Source organism: Monodelphis domestica, chromosome 5 (genome assembly GCF_027887165.1).
Source record: "Monodelphis domestica isolate mMonDom1 chromosome 5, mMonDom1.pri, whole genome shotgun sequence".
Lineage (NCBI taxonomy): Eukaryota > Metazoa > Chordata > Mammalia > Didelphimorphia > Didelphidae > Monodelphis > Monodelphis domestica.
In genome coordinates this window covers 303,622,989-303,644,296 of record NC_077231.1, presented here as the reverse complement: position 1 = coordinate 303,644,296, position 21,308 = coordinate 303,622,989, and the positions used below count along the sequence as shown (strand labels likewise).

The following is a 21,308-nucleotide window of genomic DNA, read 5'->3' as shown; positions in this document are numbered from 1 at the left end:
TAAGTGGAAGAGAGTGAGGCTGACTTTGCCTCATCGACATCCAATTGATATGGAAGTCAAGACACCATCCCATCCGCTCCCTTGCGAAACAAGGGCAAAGAACCAGCGACAAAGCAGAAGGATACCCTTAAAGCACAATAGAAATGTCATTAGCAGGGGGCAGCTGGGTGGCTCAGTGGATTGAGAGCCAGTCCTAGAGATGGGAGGTCCTGGGTTCAAATTTGACCTCAGACACTTCCCACTTGTGTGACCCTGGGCAAGTCACTTGACCCCAAGTGCCTAGCCCTGACCACTCTTCTGCCTTGGAGTCAATACACAGTATTGATTCCAAGACGGAAGGTGAGGGTTTAAAAAAAAAAAAAAATATATATATATATATATATATATATATATATATATATATATATATATATATATATATATATATATATATATACTATTACTGCTAAACAGGCAGCCGGATCCAAAGCCCTGGACCCATAGTCAGGAAGCTCTGAGTCCCAATCCTGATAGAATCCCTGTCCTCAGGGAAGCTAGTCCAGAGACTGAACATCTTCACCAAAACGACAAGCACAATATCATATGATAAGGGAGCCAACTAGGTGGCACAGTGAATTGAGAGCCAGGCTTTGAGATTTCAAATCTGGCCTCAGACACTTCCCAGCTGTGTGACCCTGGGCAAGTCACTTGACTCCTAGTGCCTTAGCCCTTACTGTTCTTCTGCCTTGGAACCCATACACAGTACTGATTCTAAACCAATTTATATACACACATATATCCATATATGTATAAATTAATTTAGAATTTAGTACTTAAATTAAAATTTTAATATTAAAAATTTTATTGTGAATAATATTTATATATTTAAAGAAACATTTAAAAATAAGTAAATAAATAAAATGAATTTTTTTGTAATTAAATTTAAATTGTATGTAGTATTGGTTAAAAGATATACATGATGGAAAATATATATTAAATGATATGATATATATTACATGATATTCAATGTGTGTAGATAGATGTGCCTGTGTGTGTGTGTGTGTGAAACCATGATAATGATAAATGCAGGGGGTGGTTCAGTAGATGGAGTGTTCGGTCAGGAATCAAGAAGACCTGATTTCCAAAGAACTCTCAAACACTAATTGTGTGACCTGGGCAAATCATTCAACCTTTGTCTGCCTCAGCTACTTTCTCTGTAAAATGGGCCTAATGATAGCTCTGACCTCCCAAAATTGTTTATTTTCAAAGTGTTTTGCAAACCTTAAGGTATTATAAATAGTAAATGTTATTATTTTAAATAAAGTGGGAGATAAGAGAAAGAAAGGTGTTACCAGTAGGATGGATATGGGAAGACTTCCTGGAGGCTGGCATTTGTGTTAGTCTTTAAAGGATGGAGTAAAAGAGATTTGGGTTCAAATCCCCATTCTGCCATTGATGAGCCATGGGACTTTGTGTCTACCTCTCAAAACCTTAGTTTCCTTACCTATAAAATGGGAAGTTTGGAATCGATGCCTTTCCAGGTCTATGAACCTATGATCCTATGATTTAATTGCCTTTGAAGCAGCACAGAGTGAGTATAAAGGAGTCAATTGGACCCCCTGATCTCTTGTCCATAATACTGTCCATAACTCCCCTATATCCTTAGCTTCTGGGATCCCAGGCTCTCCGGGTTCTCTTCTCAGTTCCTTTAATGGGTTCTCCTCATATTCCTCTCCTTTTCTCTCTGCCTTGTCATAGGACCATAGGCGACAGGGCAGGGCGTTACAGGTAATCTAGTCTACCCCCTTATTTTACAGATGAGGTAAGTGAAGGGAAGGGACTTGCCCAAGGTCCCACAGACAGGACCTGGCCGTGAAGCCTCGATTTGAACCTACATTTTCTAACTCCAACTCTAGCGCTTTCCCCCTTGCTCACCCCACCTCATTCATTCCCTTCGTCTTCAAATAGCAGATCCTTCAGAACTCACGACATCGGCGGAGGATGCTCTGGAAGGGGATATTGATGAAATGACAGGTCTGGAGGCAGCCCCTTCTCCACCCCCAGCTTCCTACAACGATGGCCACAAGGGTATTCCGCTTTGGCTGGCTGGTCACTTCTGCGAAGCTCCCTTCCAGCCCTAGCCATCACCTACGTCTCGGTCCCCATCAGCAAACAGCACGGCAAGCCGTTCACAATGCGGGTCATTTGGGCTTGCTTAGGACAGGAAGACAATTAGTTGTGTTATTTAAACATGTGCTCTAGATTAAGAAACCTATTGGAATTAAATTACAAAAGTGAGTGGGGGTGATGGAAGCCATACTGTGTGCCCCACCATAATCCCCTTCTTATCTGCAAAGCCTAGAGAGGAAGGGGGAAGAGGGGGGTGGGGGGCTCAGCGCAGGAACTGCTAAGCAATGGAGAGCAGAGTTAGAATTATTAGAATTTTTTTTTAAACCAGCCTAATTGGAAATGCGATAAGCAGTGATGAAGCCATCCCTTTCAGAACGAAAATGAACAAGTCGTAAGGAAGATCCAAACATTCCTCAACATGGGTGGCTTTTGTGGCTAGTGAATGAGGCGGGAACTGATTACCCCTGAAAGCCTTATCTGCAGCTTTGTGGAAGCAATTCCCTGGGAGACGGATCTCATTAGTTTCTCATTTGCATCCACCATCCTAGTCGGGTACAAGATGAAAATGCCAATCGCAAGGAAGTCGGAGTCCTTGGCGCGAGGCGTCCGTTGGCCAAGCAGTGGGGAGAGGCCATCCAGAAACTCTGACCTGGTCACAGGAGCTCCTGCCAGCTAAGCCAAAGGCTCCCGACCCCCCAGGATGCTGACAGAGCCCCTGGGTCCAGAGACCTTGGCTTCTGTTCTGGATGGATTTCTTTGGCAGGAACTTGGCTCCAGATTGCACACTTACTCAGTGCCATGACCTGGAATCGGAATTAAAGGGAGAGCTGGGAACTTGGGTCTCATTTGACAAGAGAAACAGGGACCCCCAAAAGGCAGTTAGGTAGCAGAGTGGCTAGAGTGTCAGGGCTGGAGATAGGAGGGTTCAAAACTGGTCTCAGACTCTTCTTAGCTGGGCACACCAAGTAGTTTAATTCGCTTAGCCCTTCACCATCTGTCTTAGAGTTATTACTAAGATAGAAAATAAGGATTAAAAAAAAAAGCCTGATGCCAGGGCATCCAGAAGAAGTGATATAGGAGATACACCTAGTTCCAGAGAGAGTAATGGCCAACTGGATGGGCTGCAATCTGGCTGTCCTGTTCAATGCTAGTCCCTGTCCTCCCATAACTTTGCCACAGGGGTCTGTGGAGACCATAAGTCATCTGCTACTCAATGACCAGCTCAACCTATTCAATGGCACATTTATTTTGTGACATCTTGAGAAAGCTACACAGAGCCCTAGGCTTGAAGTCAGAAGATCAGAGCTCAGCGGCAGCCTCAGATGCTCACTAGATGGGACCCTGAGTCACTTAACCTATCTGCCTCAGTTTCTTCATTTGTAAAATGGGAATTACAACAGCACCTATTTGGTTGGGGTTGTTGTGAGAATCAAGTGAGATAATAGTTTATATAGCACATAGTATGTGCTATATAAGTCATGTCCAACTCTTTAGGGCCCCATTTGGGTTTTCTTGGCAAAGATACTGCCGTGGCTTACCATTCCCTTCTCTCATTTTACAATGAGGAAACAGAGGCGAACTGGCTCAAGTGATTTGCCCAGAATCACATAGCTAGCAAGTCTCAGGCTGGATTTGAATTCAGGTCTTTCCGATTTTGGTCCCAGATTTCTATCCACTGAGCAGCCTGTAGGAGATTACTTAGATGGTCTCCAAATCTATGATCATGAAACTGAAGCCTTGGAACAATCGTGAGAGCTATGGAAGCCTTGAGACACTTCTGGCTTTACCCTGCTGAGTGCAGACAGCTGCTGTCCTTCTCCCAGCATTCAGCGTGTCTGCCTGAGCCTCGTGTCCTCCAATGGAAACAGGGCAAATAAAATAGCAAGAAGCCCACCCTCTGCCATGGGGGATTTCCCAAGGAAATGGCCAACGGGAGAAGAATGTGCATCGTCTGTCTGCATAGCTGGGGGAGGGATGGCCTCTGGCATGTGTTGACACATACGATTAGGCGTGTACGTGTGTGCGTGTATGCGTAGCACAAATAAAACAAGGGCTGCCATCCAAAGGAGTCACAGATGCAAAGTTTTCCTGAGCTTTATTGCTTTATTTGACTTAATAAACATTAGATTTACTTTAAAAAAAAAACACGGCTTAGAGTGGAAATAAGTGCTTAAAACATCTGATAAAAAAAGCATATATATATAATTCACATTCCTATTTCATAGGTCATGTACAGTTGAAATATTCCATATAAGAATAAAGATTTCCCTTTCGGGGTAGTAGTTCCCCCCCAATAGAAGGAGTTGGTATCTCCAAGAAATACAGGACGGTATTCCTTAGTCTTTTGCCTTGAATGAGAGAATACAAACAGGCCACAGTATAATGTTACACGACATTCCAGTTTATGTACTTGATTACCTGCCGGGAAGACCATTGAAGAAGGAACTAGACGTGAAAATGGCTTTTTGAGGACAGACAGTGGGGATTGGGGTCCCTGACCCCCTTCCCCTTCCCCAATATTGCAGCCCTGAGGTGGGTACCGTCCTTCTCTACCTCCTACCTTAGTTTCTCTTGACATGCCCCAAACCCAAAATACATAGAAGTCCCTTTGTAGCCTTTCTCCTGAGCGCTTCCCAACGCCAAAGGAGGCCGAGAGGGAGCTCCAAAAATATTTTTCAATCAAACCTTTTTGCCTGAGTTTTTTTTTTTAAAAGCTCTTTGTGGAGAAATAGGTTTCCTTTGGGGCCACCAAGCGAGGCCTCTCATGTTGTGGACAAAGACTATGGATGCTTACAGATAGAGCTGGCTCTGGAAAGACCTGTTTTGTGAGCTGACTGATGCTTGTAGCAAAGGCCTCTGGGAGATGGTGGGTGATCCCATAAGGCACTTAAAGAAGCAGACAAAAAAAAAAAGATTGGGGGTGTTCTTCTCCCACCCATCCCCCGTTGGGAATTTAGCTCTGTCTTTAACTCGTGGAAGGGATTATGGGTGGGGGGGATCATAGATTTTGAATTGGAAGGGGCCTTAAAAGCCATTTGATCCAACCCTTTCAAAAAAAAAAATAAACTGAGATCTGGACTGGCAAAATGATTAGTTGATGCATAGAAAATGGCAGGGCTGGGAACGAACCCAGACCCTCTGACTTGAGCGCCAGCAGTCGTCCCACTGGACCATACTTGTTCCCATCCTGAACTGGAGAAAGAAACCAGGGCTCACAGAGGGGAATTTGTTGGCGAGTTCAGGGCGAGAGCAGGCTTCTATTTCCTGTCAGGTCCAGGGAAGAAGGCCTACGCCAATATCGTCTAGCATCTCCTTTCCATAATGCCAAAGTGTCCAAGTGCATTCAGGGAGCAGGGAGAGAGGGAAGTCATTGGTTTCTGCAGAGAATAACGGAGTTCAGGGTATGGGGGTGCCCGTCTGGTGGGGGGAGGGAGCAGAGATTTGGCCAAAGGATAGGGCTTGGGGGAAGGGAAGGGAAGGGGAGGGCCCAGGGGTAAAACTCGGGATAACTTCTTCATAAAGAAAAGCACAACCATCCCAGAGAAGGTAAGGCAAATGGAAACCATCTGTCTGGCTTTGGCTGATTTCGTGGGGGCATGGAGGGAAAATGAGTCCCTTTCCGTGCTTTCCTGTAGCCCGTGAGCGCAGCGGGCTCCAGTTTCTGAAGGGCTCCTGGCCAATGCCGAGATGGGTGCAAGAGACTCCGGCTTCCTTTAAGGAATGGGACCCCCAAATGCAGAATCGGGAGTCAGAAACCCAGGAAACCGGCTGTAGAAATCCAGCCCGAAACAAGGAAGAACAAGGGTGAATGGCGGCTGCTCTGGGCCGGGAGGGAGCTTTGGCATCCTGGTGAAACATGGCATTAGGAGGAAACAGGGAGGCCCCCCCACGTTCCGAGGGTGGGCGTGGGGGGAGCTAATGCTGCTCGAGGGCGCCCTCTGGTCCCTCGTTCCTCCTCGGCATGCTTCTCTTGTCCATGTCTCTACAGAGCATGGCCGTCGATAGAACTATAGATATAGATATAGATATAATTTTTAATATATATATAAAACAGCTATTCCATAGTTATATACAGGCATTAATAAAGTGCAATTGTTATTGGCTATTGTAAGGAAAGGGGGGGAAATCTCATTTCCTGAGGAAGTGCTAACACAGCTTATCCTATGACCCCGTCCAAGGTGTAGACTGCTTGATGTCACCCACTCCCCGCCAGCTGCTGGTTCCCACCAAAGAGAGTTCCTCTCCGGAGCCCTGGCTTCAGGGGAGTGCGGGACCCCCTCGGTTCCACAGGAAGCCGGTCAAGGCACTTATCGGATGGCTTTTTCCTGCCCTCGGCCCCTGGCGGGGGAGGGCAGCGTCCTGGCTCTCGTGGCGGCAGGCTGAGCCCCAGGTTATTTGGTGGGGCTCAGAGAACAGTCCTCAGGGATCTTTTCCTCCGAACAGCTTCTCCCCGACAGCCGGTCCAGGTCCCCCAGTTGGTCGAAACGCTCGGCCACGCACTGAGCGGTCAGTCGGGCCTCTGGATCGTGGTCCCAGCATTCAGCCAGAGTCTCACAGACCATCTGGATACCCTGAGCGGGGAAAGGTCAAGAGAGACGGGGCGGTCAGAGAGAAGCACGCGGGAACCCAGGAAAACGTTCTAGAGATGATGGAGCCCCGGGAACCCTCCAGCTCAATCCCCATCCTCCGGGACAGGGGACAGATCCCGGTGGAGACGTCCTGAGGCCGTCATGGTGGAGTCCAGATGCTCCCCCAAAGCACCGGCCTCAGTTTACAGTCTCAGAGCTGCCTGGACCACTTGTGTGTCCTCCTGGCCCTTCCTTAGTCTACACTCCAGCTCGCTTCACACATAATGCTCCCAATACTGCAGGAGCATCATCAAGGATTTCCCATGCCAGCAGGTAGAGACAGTCTACACCAACATGAGGACCGGACCCTCGAATGGCCCCGCTGGGTCTGCTCCCAGGTCTTTAGCTAAACCACGGACCAGCCATGGGAGGCTGATTTTCAGGGGCTGCTCCCACAACCCCATTTCTAACAAACTTCCAAGTATCCCTTCCCCACCCCACGATTTCATGAAGCTGAATTAATGGCATCATTTACCTAATTGGTGGTATTGACGGATAGTGTCATTAATAGTGGAATGCTATTGTTTGTACACAAGCAACATTTATTTTGTTCTGCCGCTGTAATTACAGGCAGTAAATTAAATTAAATATTAAGCATTAACTTGAAATCAATAGTGCGACAAATCTCATTAAGAGAAAAAATGTATTATGCAAATTCATTCCAGAATTTTATCACCATGAATAATGGCTTCATTACACCAAACCTACTGCAGGGGAGAAGAACAAAAATGCAGCAGAAAGAACCCTGGCAGGCTCCAAGGATACACAAAACAGGCCTGCATTCTTGGGGGAAAAGGTTATCTTGGCCCCAGTCCCTAGGAGAAGCCCCTCAGACAAGGCCCAGCCTGGAGCACCTCTGGGCTATACAGGCTTTATCAGAGGTCCTGCTGGCACAGACCAGGTTCTTCCTGTTCCATCTATCTTCTTGGGTTGCACTGATTGTTTTAATTTCTTATCTGAACATGTCCTGCCCTGGCAGAAACCTTGGAGCTTGGCTATAACTTCCAGTGGATGCAAGAAAAATTTTACACCATCATCTTACAGGCTAGACAAGGATATTCACTGCATGTGTGTTAGCCTTACATCGAGGATCTTTCTCTGGATGTCACAGATCGTCTGTCTCTGTCTCTGTCTGTCTGTCTCTCTGTCTGTCTGTCTCTCTGTCTGTCTGTCTCTCTGTCTGTCTGTCTCTCTGTCTGTCTGTCTCTCTGTCTGTCTGTCTCTCTGTCTGTCTGTCTCTCTGTCTGTCTGTCTCTCTGTCTGTCTCTCTGTTGACTAGGAATGTCCTTCTGAGTTCTTGGTCCCTCTTACCATTTCACTAGCTCATGGGATACTGTGGTGTCCTGGAGAGAGGCCAAATTCAGAGTCAAAGAAGATAGACTTGAATCTCTAAAGCCTGTTTCTTCAGCTGCAGAATGTATGTGTGTGATGGTTTCACAAATCCTCTCAAATGCTCATTTCCAGGGAAGGCCTTTTCCAGTCCCCATAACTATCTGCATCTTCCCTCTGAGTCTTCCCTCCAATGTCCCATGGGTCTATCTTGTAGATCCATAGCTGTTTGCATGCTGCCTTCCCTATTGCAATGTGAATTCCTTGACTTCAATGAGTCCTTTGAGGATGAGGGCTGTTTTTTTGTCTTTTTCCCCCCTTTAGTATTTAGCATGGTTCTTGGCACATCATAAGCACAAATTCTGGCTGACTTAACTTAAATCTTTGATAAGTGCTTAGGAAACTTCAGGGGGAAAAACCCATGTCTGAAGAAGCCACAGGATTTCCTGAACAGGAATGTCTCTGATACACCCACCTTCATTTCCCTTTTTTTTCACTGCTTCCCTTTACTCCTAAGTAATCTTTTCTCCTACTTCTCTTGTATAATTAGACATTTCTCTCCTCCTTCTGCATTATCCTTCCACTATGCCCATCTCTCTGTCTCTCTCTTCCCTTCTCTTCCTCTCTCTCTCCCTCCATCTCCCCTTCCCTTTCCTTCTTTTCCTGTCTTCTCCTCTCCTCTGCCTCTGTGTCTGTGTCTCTGTTTCTGTCTCTCCTCTCCTCTCTCTTGTCTATCTCTTTTCTTCCCTTCTCTTCCTTTCTTTTTCTCTCTCCCTCTTTCCTTTCCTTGTTTTCCTTTCTTCTCTTCTCTCCTCTCCTCTGCCTCTGTGTCTGTTTCTGTCTCTCTTCTCTCCTCTCTCTTCCTACGCCCCTCTCCCTCTCTCTCTTTTCTTCCCTTCTCTTCCTTTCTTTTTCTCTCTCCCTCTTTCCTTTCTTCTATTCTCTCCTCTCCTTTGTCTCTGTCACCATCTCTCTCTCACATACATGTAGAAGGCTATACTTGAATCTTAAGTCATATCTCAGCTTAAGTAACATGTAAAAATCAGGCAAAAAAAAAAAAACACAACAAAACATTTCTCAGCTGGAAGGAGTTGTTCCATTCAGGGCCTGGGCATGAGAGGGAAATGAAATATAAATTTCCCATGTAAAACCCCGTGACTGTGGGGCAGCTACAGCCATCATAATGTCCACAGGGCAGCTGAAGTGAACACAATAGCTTGGAAAAAATGACATATTCTCCTAAGTCTTTTACTGAATGCCCTATTTAGAGAGCACCTGCTAGTCTGGATCTGCCGTTTATAGGAATAGGTTCATCCCATGTTATGGACTTCTCTCTTAAAAACAACAAGGACACCGAGTACAGAGCGAATCTGTGTTCCAGTTCTTGTAAAATGGCCCAGAATTCCACGCCCCACCCCACTCCCCCAACCCCTGCCCCAGAGCAGATTTCCACTAGGCTTGGCCAATACTCACTCGGTGACTGAGCCAAGTGTTTGGGATCTCGGGCCGTCCTCGGTCTCTAAGCACGTTGTCCTTCATGCTTTCAACGCAGGGGTGCTCTCTCACCTTGGAACCAAATGGCGGCTCATATTCCTTGACCTCTGCCAAGAGAACGTATGAAGACAAAGCCATTGAGGGAGGAGGTGGCATTAGGAGAGACAGAATGAATGCCTAGAGCAGGGACCAGCAAACTCTGGCCCCATCACTTGTTTTCTGTACAGTCCACAAGCTATCTACTTTCTGGCAGAGATGGTGGAATCTGGGTACAGGTTGAGGATATACTTTTGGAAATTGCTGATGCAAAGATGTTTTGCTTGATTGCTTATCTGTTACAAAAATCTTGGTTTTTTTTTTTTACTCTCTCCAATTAGGGATAGAAAGAGAAATAAGTGCTTGTTGAATGAACATTAAAAATATTCCTATAGTCACCCTTAACACCCCCAGAATTAGATAAGAATCTGAAAGTCAAAATGGGTAGAGGAAGTTTTCTTACTGGGAGTTCCCTTGACCAGTGAGCCTGGTCTCTACTGTCTACATACCCAGGACTCAAAGAACAGTTGCCTGGATTTGGTAAGAATCTCCCTGAAAAATCTAGAGGCCCCACATCTCTCCAAAGATTTTCACATCAACATTTTTTGTTGTTTAGCTATTATTCCATCACATTCAATTCTCCATGACCCCATTTGGGGACATCTTGGCAAAGGTACTAGAGGAGTTTGTCATTTCCTTCTCTAGCTCATTTTTTAGATGAAGAAACTGAGGCAAACAGGGTAGAGTGACTTCCCCAGGATCACAGAGCTAGTATCTGAACCTAGATTTGAACTCACAACTTCCCGACTATTCACTGCTTCTTTCATGCAGATAAAAAGGCTTAATCAATGCAATTGGACAGCTTGATGGAGAAGGGAAAGAACAAGGTTAAATGCTTTGCCTGGGAGTTCAACAGTCAAATGTCTGACAATGGATTTGAACTCGGGAAGATGAATCTTCCCAACTGGAGACCCAGCATTCCTTCTAACCGCTGTGCTAGTACCTGCAAAACCCTGGCAGCAGGACAGGCAGAATGGCTAATTCGATTGAAGTACATGAGGATGATGAAGGGCTCTTATATGGAGCAAGAGGATTCTGGGAAGTCTTTTATGGAATAACGTGATGAGATCAAATGAGAAACAAGAACACACCAATAGCAACCAGAAGAGGGGAAAAGGGGAGGAGAAGGGATGGACCAAAAGTCCTTCTGAGAGCATTGAGGGACAGGCTGACATGCTACACTTCTGCCCTGAGGTTATCTTGTACTTACTAAGCAATTTTATTTAGATTTACTAAAAGGAACATCAAGTTTTAACACATTTTTCATGTGTGAGGCCACTGCCTTAGAATGCAATCCCTTCGAAGGCAGGGACTGTTTCTGTTTGGTCTTTGTATCCCCGGAGTCCAGCACAGGTCATGCGAGGGATCCCCTGACTCTTGATTGAGAATAATGGATGCGGAGTGCCATGTCAGAGTTATTGGAAAATCTGAACAAAAGAAATTTTATAATAACGGTTAACTTATTGTCGCCCTTCTGCCTGGTCTGGGCTCCATCGAGACCTGATTGAAAACCTTAAGGAGGATTAGAGAATCAGAAGGATTTCTTATTTAGACGACCAAGTGATGCTCTGAGTTTTCCATGGACTCTAGATCCTCTTATGTCGCCACCTTGGGAGGGTGGGTTGGTAGGTTGGCTCTTGTCTTTTGTGTGCAGAGGACCAAAATGGCATCACTAGGTTGGGGTCAGTTGATCAGACCAACACGAGCTCAGAAGGCTCTACCTGTAGGTTGGGCACAAATAGCCTCTATGAATATTTAGGATTATCATCTAACTAGAGGGCAAGATCCCCCATCTGGAGTGGTAAGCAGTCCAGGTTAGGTTGGGTAAAGGGGACAATTTTAGGGCATCTTTTCTAGCTCCTCCTTCATGCCAAAAAGTGAGCAGAGTATTCCTTTAAAAAGGCTGGGGAGGGGGCAGCTGGATGGTTCAGTGGATTGAGAGCCAGGTCTAGAGACAGGAGGTCTTGGGGTCAAATCTATCCTCAGACATTTCCTAGCTATGTGGCCCTAGGCAAGTCACTTGACCCCCATTCCCCACCTAGCCCTTACACCACTCTTCTGCCTTAGAAACAATACAGAAGATTGATTCTAAAATGGAAGGTAAGGGTCTATTTTTTTTCTTTTTAAATAAAAAGGCTGGAGAGCAGCTAAGTGGTTTGAGAGCCAGGTCTAGAGATGGGAAGTCCTGGGTTCAAATGTGGCCTCAGACACTTCCTAGCTGTGTGACCCTGGGCAAGTCACTTATCCTCCATTGTCTAGCCCTTACTGCTTTTCTTTCTTAGAATACTATACAATACATAGTATTGATACTAAAACAGAAGGTAAGGGCTTTAAAAAATCCCCTAAAAGGCTGTTCAGACACCCAGAGGGCTGCCAAATCCCACGGCTATTTAGGTCCAATAAGAAGATGCCCTGGACTGCCCATGACTGCAGGTCTCGGAGCGTCAGTAAAGCCTGCTTCCTCCCTTGCCCGCTGCCACAGGACTGGGGTGTAGGAGTAAAGTAATAAATTAACGTGGTGGCAAAATAACAACAAGATGGTCTTGTGATGTCTTCTGGATTCAAGTGAGGTAGCTGTTGTCCAAAGCCTCCCTGCCTCACTGTCTCTTCCAGTCATCCGAGTCCAGCGGCAAGACGGGAGTCAGGATACCTGGCGATGGCTGGGATGCAGAGGAAGATCCTGGCTTCTCTGGTGTCTGACCAAGGTTTAAGCACTCCACAGCCTCCTTCTTGGTCCATTGGAATGAACTGTTCACACAACTGTTCAGCCAGGAAAGTCTTCACATGCTGGTCAACAGTGGACAATCCCCGCCCAACTCATGGTTGGGTTTGAGGTCTGCCAGTTCCCCTCTGCCTAGTTTTGCTGGGCTGCTGAGGCGGTGTGACCAAAGGCTGGAGGTTGTGTGTGTGCTGTAAAATTGAGTTTTGGACTCTGGACTACAATCCCCACAAGCCCTTGCTCCACTTCCCCAAAATGCTTTGTAATCCCACGGAATTCTGAGGTGGACGAGATCGAGAAGGTATTTAAGCTGATTGCAAAGGCTTTTGAGCTTTTTTTTGGACTTCCGTTTTGGAGCAGACGGGTCTCTTCTGTGATGTGAGGTTATCTTGCCTAGGCCTCTGGCCTAGGCACGTGTTTTTTCTTATTCTGTATTTTCTTTAATCTTTAACCTTTAATAAACCTCTAAAAAATATAATACTCCTTGCAGAGAGAAACCAATTTCTACCTGCCTCAGTCTCCCCCTAAATTTTAACTGTTACAGTGCTACAGCTTCCTGAAGCCACAAGAGAGAGCTGGGTGGCAAGTGGACACCAAAGGATGGAAGGAATCTGCCAAAGGTGCTAGTCCTCCAAGAACACCCTGTACACCCACTGTAGGTGCTCCAGGAATGACTAAATCCATTTTACAAATGAGGAAACTGAGGCTCACAGAGGTTATATGACTTGCTCTGGGTCATACTGCCATAAAAATGAGAGGCAAATCTTGAATCCAGGCTTTCCCCTAATCTATTATTGGACTGTCTACACCCTAGAGGCTACATTGCCTTATGAAGATGATGTAATAGCAAACCTTCCTCTTTCCTTAAATCATGCCTTGCCAAGTCAGCAGGGTTTTTTTAATCAAAACCAGTTCCTGTTTCTGCTTTGGTTCCAAAGACTGCACACCAGCCAGCTACCTCTCCTTCTTCCGTTAGTGCCTGAAGTCACAGCAGCCCTTTTGGAAGAAACTTCATTCCCTGGCTGTTTCAGCACCACTTTTTCTCCCCACAGGGCCCCTTCCTCACCCCAGGGCCCTGGGAGAGTCACATGCCACTCTAGCAATGATGCTTTTAATTTCTGCTTAGGATGCCAGGAGAGAAACTAAACTTGCCTCGAGTTCTCCATCTCCATCACTCTGAAGGCGGGTCTTTGGGAGAGTAATAATATTCCTCAGAAATCTCAGCATCTGGCGCACAGCTGTGGTGTTGATGAAGTGAACTGTGAAAAGCCTTGAAAGTTTTCCCCAAGCTGTACCCCAGAGTTTCTCAATTTGCATTCCAAATGAGACTCCCCTGGAAAGCCAGGACCGCTCAGCCTGGCCCAAGCTCTTACTTTCCTCCTCTGTGTTTCTAACTTTATTGGGGGGTCTGGCTGTGCTCGTAGCCACCTGAGGATGACCTCGACAGTCCTTCGGGGTTCTCTGCCACTCTCGAGCTGAAATTCTTGCCTGCTTTGCTGCCCTGACAATTCTGGTCTAAAAGGAAGGGAGGACAAATGGTTTGGGCTGAGGAGCTGGGTTTGGTTTCTGGCCAGAAGATAAAGCCTGGATGTTTTATTCTGCCAGCGGCTGCTCTGAAAGGGTCTGCACCACTCCACCATCTTTCCCCAACCCCAACCTAGACACCGGGCACACCCAGTGGAATTCAATGAAATCCCATGAAGGAGAGGGTCATGGAATGCATCCCCCAATGAATAAGCGACTCCCCCCTTAAAAATGAACAGAGTCAGAGTTAACTCCTGAGCCACACCTACCATCATTTCCCCTTTCTCTCCAGCTCCAACCCAGACCTGAAAATCCAATAGGACTTTCAAGCAATTAGGATGTAATTTAAAACTTTAATGCTCTGATGAAGTGTGGATATTCTGTTACCAGGAATTCAGAGGAAGACCAAGAATTAAAATCGTTCCAGGGATTCTCTGGATGTGCTCCAGACACCCTGGAAGAGGGCTTCTTCCCCATGCCTCCAGAGCACTGGAGAGAGCTAGAGCAAGCGAGGATGGATGTCTCTCATGACCTTCTAAAAGGGGTTGAATGTAAGATTTTAGACAGTCCATCAATGTGAAAGGGGAAAAAATCTTTACTTTCCATCTTTAATTTCACTCCCCTTTGGCCTCCTCAATGCATTTTATTTGGTGAATTTCAGAACATTATTCTGAGAAGGAGTCTATAGACTTTTTAACCAGACAAAGGAGTCTATCACGGAGCCCTGGAGGCTAAGTATAATAGCTTGGGGTGGATCACTGGACAGTTGGCACAATGTAGACACCAAGGAAGTAAGTCTATACCAAGGAAATGATAATAAGTGGCAATAACTGAATTCAAATCTCATCTTTAATAGGACTTGGTTCTTTCTTCCTTTCAACCATTAGAATCAATACTGTGTATTGTTCCAAAGCAGAAGAGCAGTAAGGACTGGACAATGGGGATTAAGTGACTTGCCCAGGGTAACATAGCTAGGCAGCATCTAAGATCAGATTTGAACCCAGGATCTCTCATCTCTGGGTCTAGAGCTCTATCCACTGAGCCACCTAGTGACCCTGCCCAGCCTTGGTACTTTCTTGGCACATTTTTATCCTCTAAACATAGTTTGTATATAGTTGTGATCATGTTGTCTTCCCCACAGGTGTGTAAATTCCTCCTTGAGGGCAGGACCACGTTTGCCTGTCTTTGTATCCCTAGGCACAATGTCTGGCACACAGAAAATGCTTAATAAATGCTTGTTGGGAGCCTTGTATGGTAATCAGCTGCAAAGAACTAAACCATTGTCAGCAAAGCAAGTCTCCAAGGTAACCACAAGGGAGTCATGGTGAAAATGCCATCCACAGCCAAAGGAGGGAATATTGGAGGCTGAGGCAGAGCAAAGAGTGCCATCTTCTCCTAGATTTCCTTTGTGAGATTTCTATTGTATGTGTGCTACGTGTATTCTATCATGACATGAGCAATATGGGAATTGCATGACATATTGCATGACAGCACTGGTATAACCTAGATCAGACTCCTCACTGCTTCAGGGTAGGGGGGAAGGGAGGGTGGGCGAAAATCTAAATCCTAAAACATCAGAACAATTGTCAAAGAATCTCTTTTCTGTGTGACTGAAAAAATAATAAACAAAAGATGTAAAAAATGAATGTTATGATAATACACGTATAACCCAGATCAAATTGCTTACCAGCTCCGGGAGGGGGAGGAAAGGAGGGAAGGAGACCATTTGGAACATGTAACTTCAGAAAACTGATGTGGGAAATTTGTTATTACGTGTAATTGGTAAAAATAAAAATACATTAAAAAACGGATATTAAAATAAAATAAATGAAATGCCTGATGATTTATGCAAGGGGCAATGGTGATCTCTGAGAGAGAAAAATATGGGTGAATATCGAACTGGGCATGATTCTGGCTTCAGTTTGCAAAGGAAACGGGACTTCAAGGCATGACTAATTCAACCAACCTTTATGGTATCTAAGGCATAGGTCAGGGAGGAGACTTGAACCATAGGGCTTCCTGAATCTAAGGACAACTCTCAACCTACTTTCTTATACTGTCTCTATGCCTAGGAAGAGGAAGCCTGGTATTAGGGAAAACTCCCTTAGAGAAAAAGGAAATGAAACCCTTTTCTGAACCCTAAAGCACTCTAAAAATGCCAGGTATTAATAATAATAATAACATTATTATTATTATTATTATTCTCTCAAAGCCCATATGAAGGAAAGGCATTAGAACGGCAAGAACAGAAAATAAGGGCATTGGACCAAACCTAGTTTTCCTTTCTAGAGAACATCCAGAGGGGCTTAGGGAGGGAAGAAACCGGAAGGCAGGGTTGAGATCAAATAAAACAAAGGTTGGAGCAGTCTTTTTCCTGTTCCTAAAGAGTTTTCTGGTCTGATTCTGAAGGTTATAAAGGGCTCACTCACTCTTCCTTCCTTGGGAATCTGTGTTTATATCTTCACTGAGTTAAGGTCCTTGTGGAGGGAGGGGCAGGGAGCTTAGGTCTTCCCCACCAGCTTGATTCTGCCAGGCTCAGCAAAAGGCAACAGGAAAGGGTTTTGGCGATGGATAACAATGAGAGATTCCAGGCCCGGAAGCTCCCGTCCACCCCAAGGGATATGGCTAACAGTTGCCTGTCAATTCCTGAATAATGGCTTGAAGGGATCTAAGTTAACTCTTCTGTCAATGACATCAGCAATCTCTGAAATGAGTTGGCCGCCATTTTGGAAAAGTTTCCCTTCTGGGATGGTGAGATTTGGATTAAAACTTTTTGGACCTCAATCTGTTTTGGGTCACTAAACTTTGGTGAAGAGAGGCAGCATTTAAGAGTGGAGGAAATCTGGTTTCCATTCCAGCCTCTGATACACATTGGGCAAGGCACTCAATTTTTCAGTGTCCTCAAGCAACTCTCTAAGTCAATAAGTAGCAAAGCAGTACAGTGGTGGAGGGAATTTTCTCACTAAGAGTTCCCAACACCCAAAAAATCCATTGCCCTGGTCCATTCTTATACCTCCAACCCCAAACAAAATTAAAAAACAAGTGACAACAAAAACTTAGTCAAATAAATTCACCTGCAAGAAATGTCAAGATTCTTTCTGATCGTCAGAAAAGACAGGATTCTCATGAAAGGTTAGTACTGTGAGAAAAATGTTGGAGTTGGAAGGCCCTTCAGTGGTCACTTAGTGCAACATAGACAGAAGAATAACCGCTACGACAGGTTTTGGAAGTTGGAAGGGATCTCAGGAGCCGACCAGTACAGCAGACACAGAAAAGGAGTCTCCACTATCCTACAAGTCCCTACATATAGGATATGTGTGGAAACACTTCCTACAAGTAGTCAGTCACTCAGTCTGAGTTTGAAGACCTCAAATGAGAGGGAACTCACTACTTTCCCCCAGAGAGCTCTAATTATTCAAGAAATAGTTTCCTCCCATCCCATCTAACTTTGCTTTGGGTACTACTTATTCCATTTCAATATAGATGGGAACGGGTTTATAAATCCAAGTCTGCCAGAGGAATCCCAGATCGTTCTACTATGCTTTCTAAGTTCTAATAATGGCATTAAAAAATTAATTATTTATTAATCTATCCTAAGATTCTTCCTGTGTGACCCTGGGCAATTCACAACACTGATTGCCTAGTCCCTTGCTGTTTCATCTGACTTAGAATTGATACTGATACAGTGGATAAGGGTTCAAGAAAAAAGAATTTATTGGAATTTTGACTGGGTCATGTTTAGCACTGTCATGTCTTAGGCAGAAACTATTTAAGTTATAAGACTCTTGAGGATAGGGTAGAGCATGTAGCTTTAATGACTCATTTTGGGTTTTTCTAATTCCATTCAAATACTGAAATTTATGATTTTTTGATCTTTCATTTCAATATAAATGATTTTCTTTATAATCTTATGTTTTTTATTTTAAAGATCTCAAAACATTCTTCTGAGAAGGGGTGTATAGGCTTTACTAGACTGTCAAAAAGCTCTATATCACACACAAAAGAGGTTAAGAGCCCCTAGTCTAGGACAACGGCTTAGGAGCACTTTGATAAAGAAGTGCTGATCCATCTCCCAGTGGATTCCTCAAGGGGAGGTCAAATATGATCTCTTCATCTTTCCATGTCTGCAATGATTCACTTAAGAAAGCGGGGCTTAACACATGTATGTTACATATACGCACATGTATGTGTTATATGTATACATATATAGCATGTATATATAATGAATGGATGAATGAATACATGATTATATTTTGCTTTGATTTTATAGCTAACTGGGCGTGAAAGTAATAACATCACAGATTTAGAGCAGAAAGACACTTTGGAAACTATTTAGTCTAACCACCACATTTTATAGATGAGGAAATGGAGGCCAGAGAGGCAAAAAAGAGTTTTGTCCTTATAGATAATAAATGAGAGACAAGATTTGAAGCTGTATCTTGGCATCCCAAACCAGGACATTTTAAACTCTGAAATCACAAAAGGAGCTCAATCTTTGGAGACCAGAGTGTTCTCATGGCCACAACCGCCATTTTCTAGGAAACATGGGTTTTTCAGGAGGTCTAGCTCTCTCTCTCTTCCTTCTCTGCCCAGCCACATGTTCATTAAGGGCTGCCATCTTAAATGCATGCTAGCCAGTCCCACCTACCTCCTATCTCATTGCAGCGAGATGTCATTTCCCAGAGAACAAGGGCCATGGAATATACATCTGTTTGCTTGAAAGACTCCATATTCTCCAAGTTCATTCTGGATTCCAAAACTTCGGGAGCCATATATCTTGCTGTCCCAACCTGTAACCATGCACAGAAATGAGAGTTAACAGTATGGTTTTCAAAATGTGATGACGTTCGGGCAGCGAGGTGGCACCCCAGAGACGGTGGCAGGCCTGGAGTCAGGAGGATTTTAAGGACTCACCTTAAAAATCAAGAAAACAGTACCCAGAGCAGTTACTCCAAGGGCTGTGGAAAGGTTTCAATACAATGATACAAAGCAGTTTGCAAACCTTTCGAAGGGGGGATCCGCAAGTTCAGCTATTATTTCGTGCCCAGCGTTTGGCCCCATGCCTTCCACACAATAAGCCTTTAACAGATGTTTACTGAATTGAACCGGCTACAAGATCTCCACCCCCTCCGAAGACCACAAAAATAGTCCGTGTTTTGGAAGATAAGCAACGCATAGGAATACAGTATCGGGTGACTGACAAAAAGAATGTGCTCTTACGTGAGGACCAATATTTCTAAGGTTGCAAAGCTCACAGCAAACAAGGAAATGCCAAACCTCAGGGTCTGCTTATCTTTCCCCTCAGTATATGTCAGAACATTATTCACCCATCTCCTAACAGGCTACAGAAAAAATACGACTGTCATTTTGTCATGTGGGAAGCTTCTATCTTTGTTTCTGCAATGTGAAGACTCTTTCATCCCTGACCACATCACGCTGGAAACCGTAAAAGCAAAAAGTTATGGCGAGACAAGAGTTTCTTGGTTTGCAGCTGGTTTTCTAAGAGTACAGAAAAAAGACAAAAGTCCCCCTTTTCTATTGTCATCATCTTTGGGGGGGAAAAAAAGAAAGAAAATGCTTTGCAGATGGTTGCAAGTGTCATGTGGCATGGTGAAAAGAACACTGGACTGAAGAGTCCTGAGTTCAAGTCTCAGCTCAGTCATTTCTTGGCTAGCTGTGTGCTCAAGGACAAGTTAGGGCTCACTTCCTAATCTATTCAATGATGGGGGTGGGATGGATGTTTGGATGGATGGATGGATGGTCCCTTCTAGCTCTAAAGGGTTGAAGCATTTACTTTATGTCACAAGCTAAGCACTGAGAATACAGATAAGAAAAAGCAAGCCATTCCCTACTCTCAAAGAAGGAGATGACACATAGGAGAGGTCATAGTTGGAGAGCCACCCACTAAGTTGTCCTTAGGATGCAGCAGCAGGGCTGATGGAAAGACCTCTTGCTCCGCAGGGTCGGTAAGAAGGGAAGATACAACAACTTAGCTCCTCTCAGCAATACAGGGACCCAGGACAATTCTGAAGGACTTATGACAAAGAATGCTATCCACCTCCAAAGAAAGCTGTGGGAGCTGGAATGTAGATCGAAGCAGGTCATTTTCCACTTCAGTTTATTTATGGTTTAATTTCTGGGTTTTGGTTTTATAGGAGGACTCTCTCACAACAACGACCACTATGGAAGTACGTTTTGCATGATAATATATGTATAACCTAGATAAAATTGTTTACCACTTCTGAGAGATAGGAAGGAAGAGAGGAAGGCAGACAGGAATTATAATTTCAGAAAATGTATGTTGAAAATTAATCTTACATGTGATTGGCAAAATAAGATAATGTTGAATTTTTTTTTTTAAAGGAGGGAAGATGAAGGTGAGATCTAGGAGGAAAGAAGTCTTGCTGGGGCTGTTGGAAAAACATACCATCCTGGGTCTCTACCATTCAGGAACATGTGCCTCTGACCACAAAGAATCATTTTCCCCCACAGGGTTCTTGGGTACATTGTTTTATTTTTAAGAGCACTAAGAAGAGTCTCATCTGAATGTGAACGATTTCAGTCTCACTGTCTGCTACCATGAAATATAAATGAAGCCAATATCACAAGCAATCACATGGATCGAATGATAATGGTTATATCAGAGAGAAGAGAAGATGAATCCTCAATTTCCCCATCTGTGAAATGGGAATAATATCCGTACAGAATTACAAGGAAACATCTTCATTAACCTTAAATTGGCACAGAAACATGAGATGATTTTTCATTAGAAAGTAGTTCATCTAGGTGGTTCAGTGGATAGAGAGTTGGGCCTGGAGACAGGAGGTCCTGGGTTCAAATCTGGTCTCTGACACTTCCTAGATGTGTGGTTCTGGGCAAATCACTTAACCCTAGTTGCTGAGTCCTTCCTGCTTTTTTCCTTGGAACCAATACTTAGTATTGATTCTAAGATGGAAGGTTAAGGGTAAAAAAAACCCAAAAAACAATATGGCCTCAGATCTTTACCAGTTGTGTGACCCTGAGCAAATCACTTAACTCTGTTGGTCTCTGTTTCCTCATCTATAAAATGAGCTGGAGAAGGCAAAGGTCAACCACTTCAGTACCTTCGCTAAGCAAACCCCAAATGGGGTCACAGAGTCAGACATGATTCAGAAGACTGAACAATTATTAGCAAGCTTAACGGCCATCTAGTCCAACCATCTCATTTTAAGACCACAGAATTAAGGCTTTAGGGATGAGAAGGACCTCAGAGGCGTCTGGTTCTGTCTTCTTTTTACATATAAAGAAACTGAGGCCCAGAGGCTAAGTAACTTGCCATCACCACACAAACTCCCATTATCTGGTATAAAATATGACCTCAGCCAATGACTGTCTGCATTCCCAAGCATTTTCTTCAACTGCAGTCTGTG

At 44.5% G+C, this 21,308-nt stretch overlaps 1 protein-coding gene across 1 annotated transcript in view; it reads right to left on the bottom strand.

Moving 5' to 3' along the window:
- Positions 1-4,192: 4,192 nt before the first annotated feature.
- TGFBR2 (transforming growth factor beta receptor 2) overlaps positions 4,193-21,308 on the bottom strand; it is an 86,277-nt gene continuing 69,161 nt past the window's right edge. Inside the window, exons 5-7 of the mRNA XM_007505215.3 lie at positions 18,548-18,689; positions 9,540-9,667; positions 4,193-6,680 (exon numbers count right to left, since the gene is read on the bottom strand). Coding sequence (XP_007505277.1) covers positions 6,501-6,680; positions 9,540-9,667; positions 18,548-18,689 — 450 coding nt within the window. The 3' untranslated portion in view covers positions 4,193-6,500. The remainder of the gene's footprint in view (positions 6,681-9,539; positions 9,668-18,547; positions 18,690-21,308) is intronic.